Source organism: Capsella rubella, unplaced genomic scaffold, assembly GCF_000375325.1.
Source record: "Capsella rubella cultivar Monte Gargano unplaced genomic scaffold, Caprub1_0 scaffold_4, whole genome shotgun sequence".
Classification (NCBI taxonomy): Eukaryota; Viridiplantae; Streptophyta; class Magnoliopsida; order Brassicales; family Brassicaceae; genus Capsella; species Capsella rubella.
In genome coordinates this window covers 13,615,795-13,620,425 of record NW_006238920.1, presented here as the reverse complement: position 1 = coordinate 13,620,425, position 4,631 = coordinate 13,615,795, and the positions used below count along the sequence as shown (strand labels likewise).

The 4,631-nt window shown below is 32.5% G+C and overlaps 1 protein-coding gene across 1 annotated transcript; it reads left to right on the top strand.

Moving 5' to 3' along the window:
* Positions 1-1,351: 1,351 nt before the first annotated feature.
* On the top strand, positions 1,352-3,200 carry LOC17890497 (probable WRKY transcription factor 12). The gene is made up of 4 exons (XM_006294870.2): positions 1,352-1,650; positions 1,788-1,876; positions 2,184-2,354; positions 2,873-3,200. The coding sequence occupies exons 1-4, from the start codon at positions 1,396-1,398 to the stop codon at positions 3,033-3,035; spliced, it is 678 nt and encodes a 225-aa protein (XP_006294932.2). The 5' UTR covers positions 1,352-1,395; the 3' UTR covers positions 3,036-3,200.
* The last annotated feature ends 1,431 nt before the right edge of the window (positions 3,201-4,631 follow it).

Genomic DNA, 4,631 nt, shown 5'->3' with positions numbered 1-4,631 from the left:
GGTAAGAATAAGATTAATAAACTAATGGGTTATATTATAGTTCCGGTAATGGCTATCTAATTACTTGAGAAAGTGTTCCTCCTTAGAATGATAGTTAATTACGGAATAGATTGGACCGGTGTAAAATAAAATAAGAAAGTAAAATTTAATCTAATCTCAATCATGTTTTTATGTGGTTTTGTCAAAAAGAAGATTAAAAAATGCTATTCTATATGTTTTTTTTTTTTTTTAATGAGTCGTTGTTGCTTTGTGTTGCTATTGTGGAGGAAGTTGGCCGGCTCTTTTCTTGGGGTGTTTATGTGTTGTTGTATGTTTTTTTTATCACCGTTAGAAAATATATTCCCTTTTTTTTTACAGACCAGATGTTGAAAAGACAGTTATTATGTGACGATGATTATTATTACATTTAGCTAAGTTAGTAGTAATCTACAAAGAATGATGATACAGTAATCGGATTTAAATGATCAATCAATTATATATTTACCCAATTAACTAATCGTGTCGATGAATATAAATTCTAATGAAAATTATTGGGATTAAATTTACTACCAAAATAATAAAAATAAAAATAAAAGTAGGAAGGTGGATTCGACATGATTTGGGAAGAGAGGGTAACTTTTGTGGGTGTCGTTTCCATCATCAGCTTTAGGACACATCTTGAGATGGATGGAAGCTTTGATGTACCTCCACCACACTCGATTGCCTTCTTGACATCTTTCTCTCTCTCTCTCTCTCTCTCTCTCTCTCCCTATCTCTCTAAATTGTCATGTGAAAATGAAAAATTGTGTCCCTTGATTAATGAAAACGTCCCAAATTTGTTAATTCACTAAGATAAATCTCTACGTCATTTAAACTTCCTAGGTTGCTTCAGAAAGCTGATCATAATAATAGTCCAAAACTCCAAACCTTCTTTTGGCCTCATTATGGAATGGTTAGGTTTACTTAATGATGCAAAGTTACACTTGCTTAAATAAATGAAAGTAGTCTCGTTAATTGTCTGATTAAATATATACAAATTTAATAAATATATATTGTAGAATCGTCGGAAACTAGGCCGAAAGCTTATAAAACATATATTATGGAATAGATGATTTTAGTTTTTTTTTTAGTAATTTGAATTTACAAACATTAAAGAACACTTCACATGAAGTTGACTGCCAAAGACACGAATGGTACAAATGATATGCTTGGAGGGTCTTTGACACGTGTGGGGGACATTACACACGAAACCCTACCCTTCTATATGAAAGCAAGAGAAGATAAACCGTCAAAGTAACATTTATAACTTTAATCATATTTATGGGAAAAAATAAGTGTCATACACTATTTAAAACTGATACACAATAGTCAACAAAAAAAAAAAAAAAGAACAGGAAAGATTTGAGAATAAAAACAATGGAAGGAGTAGGAGGATCAGGAGGAAGAAGAGTAGTCAATAATTACGATCTACACCAAGTAACATCGTCGACGACGACGATTCATCAAGAGAATATGAACTTCCTCATCCCTTTTGAAGAAACCAATGTGTTAACCTTTTTCTCTTCTTCTTCCTCCTCTTCTCTCTCTTCTCCTTCTTTCCCCATTCACAACCCTTCCTCTAGTACTACTTCTCATCATGCACCTCTAGGGTTTTCTAATCATCTTCATCAGGTCTTTCTTCTCTCTCTCTCTCTATATATATATATACATATGTATACTATATATATGTGATGATCTTGATTAATTTATTGTATACTTTAACTATTGATTGATCTTAATTTGGAAAGTTTAATATGATTTCTTTGTAGGGTGGAGGACCCTTGGGACCAAAGGTGGTTAATGATGATCAGGAGAATTTTAGAGGAGGAACTAACAACGATGCTCATTCTAATTCTTGGTAATTTACCTCGCTAGATTTTAAGATGAATCTTTTTCTACGTCTTTTCATTTTTCTCAAAAATTAATAATCAAGAGAGTTATATATTAGTTAATTTTTCATTTTAAGATTATCTTTTTTTTTTCTTTCTCTCGAATGTTTTGGGTATAATCTTCAACATTCTATTAAATTTACATTTCCCTTTGCAATATGTTGAGTTTCAAAAGAGTTATGAACTCTATATTGCATACCCAAAAACTTATGATATCAGATTAAACCTACTAGTATAAATAACGTTTTTAATACACCAGAGTTATTTCTTTTGCAGGTGGAGATCAAGTAGTGGGAGTATAGATATGAAGAACAAAGTGAAGATAAGGAGGAAACTAAGAGAGCCAAGATTCTGTTTCCAAACGAAAAGCGACGTTGATGTTCTCGACGATGGCTACAAATGGCGTAAATATGGTCAGAAAGTCGTCAAGAACAGCCTTCACCCTAGGTATTTTTAACACATATATGTCACTGATTAATCAACCCTATTAATTAACTTTTGCTTACTTAGCGATACTCGTATAATCACATTGATTGATGCATGATTGATAGTTTCGTAAAAGCTGAGGTAAGGAACTTAATTTGGGTGCATCATAATATTCTCTCTTTAGTTAGACTCATGTGGAACAAGTACCAGACATGACTGTTTATATATGCCTTCTTACACATACATACATACATAAGTATTTTCATATTTAGAATATTTCTTGTACGCAGGTTGCAGTTTTAGTATGTATCGTATCGTACGTCCCTCGAGGGATGTCATCATTAAGAATGCAGACAATATTTCTATTTCTATTTTTATTTTTTTTATTGTGCCATGTGATCTACACATATGCCCAACTATATTTTTGCATAACTTTCACACGTTTGTTAATTTCCTCTTTTTCGTATGGTTAATTAATGTGTCTATGACTATAATATAATGATGTATGTACATGTAATACAAATAAATATGTTATACAGGAGTTATTACAGATGCACACACAACAACTGTAGGGTGAAGAAGAGAGTGGAGCGACTGTCGGAAGATTGTAGAATGGTGATTACTACATACGAAGGTCGCCACAACCACATTCCCTCTGATGACTCCACTTCTCCTGACCATGATTGTATCTCTTCTTTTTAACCTCTCTCTCTACAAATAAATATGTTATTTATATATAGACAGAGCTATATACATATATATTTGCACATACAGATGTGTGATATATTTGCCTAGCTGATATTGCATGTGTTTCTTTCATGAGTATGTCCACAGATATTATTTTTTTGATAAAATATGTCCACATATACTATACACATATTCTTGACTTTGTTGCTTACAGACTATATAATATACATGCATATGTAACAATATATATTGACATTGGTAGTTGGTTTGGTTACAAACTTTAAGTGCGATAGATTTTTTTTTAGTTTCGTCGCGATGGAAAGAAATTAGTTTTTGTTAAAGTGATTCTGAAGCAAAATGTAGTTATCAGATGAATACCACATTATATAGGTGCTTGACCATATTTTTTTCAATAGGAAAAATGAATACTCGAACGAAGGTTTATGTAAACATGTTATATGTTTCCCAAATCTGATTTTAATAGAAAATTAACAAAATAGTAAAGAAAAAAACTACACACGATTTTTAGTAGTTTTGATCAGAGTTAAATGAACTTTACTTAGCCATTCAGAGTTATGAGTTGCGCGCGTTTTATGCTCAAAATTAGACACATAACCAAAAAAAAAACTTAAGACAAACAAATTCAACTTACGTTTAAAATAGTCGATCAAGGGGAAGATATCATAAGATTTTTGCAACGTCAACAAAATATTAAAAGTCCACAACTCAACATTGTAGACCCGTTATAACTCGTTATATATATATGAGCCATAAGAAAAAACCAAAAAGAACAAAGGTCAAAAATAGTTTATGATAATGTCACAACGACAAGTAGTAACAACACTAGCTAGCTAGGCCAACCTAGCACATGGTCTATAGACAATATAGATCACATATTATATTAACTAGGGTTATCTAGCTACCTAGAAAGGCCTCTCTCTCTTTCTCTCTCGAGTCTCGCGTATATAATAATGAAGATGTTATAACCTATAACTTTAGATGGTTGAATCATGCAGCCGGAGCGTAATCGTAGACTACATCGTCGTCATCATCACCTTCTTTCTTGAACGAGGCAAATGCATTGTGGCCATTGTAAGTGAGAACCAAGTCAAATATTATAGACAACATTCTCTTTATTCACTCTACTTAGTGCAAAAAATCGTAAGAAGCCTAATAAAGAATAGAACCTGATTTGATTATACAATGAGATAGTCACTTGAACATATTTATAGATGATGGTAAAAAGCATATTAAATGGCGATCGCCCAACTCGCTGAAACCGAGTCAGGGCTCGTGACTTGCTGCTTATCATGTGTGCCAGACACGAGTGGAGTGTGAGTAAACTGAGTAAGCCACCTATTTTGTGCCCTGACACCTCCTTCACCTTTTGTAACTATATTGGTCCACCTCTAATTACACGATCCGTTAACACTTCTCAGTTATATTATGATCTTAATGGAATAATAAACTTTATTGAAAAATTAAAGTGGAAGAAACATAAAGTATTTTTCTTCTTCTTATCTTTTGGATTTTAGTATGAAAAATATCATAGGGTATTGATTCCCTCAACCAATAGCAACATCATGGCATATATCATGCATGCATGGAAGA

Excerpts from the sequence above, each read along its gene's own strand:
- LOC17890497 (XM_006294870.2), top strand. The coding sequence starts at position 1,396 with ATGGAAGGAGTAGGAGGATCAGGAGGAAGAAGAGTAGTCAATAATTAC. Across the intron at positions 1,651-1,787 it reads TTTCTAATCATCTTCATCAG|GGTGGAGGACCCTTGGGACC; the intron begins GTCTTTCTTCTC and ends ATTTCTTTGTAG. Across the intron at positions 2,355-2,872 it reads AAGAACAGCCTTCACCCTAG|GAGTTATTACAGATGCACAC; the intron begins GTATTTTTAACA and ends TATGTTATACAG.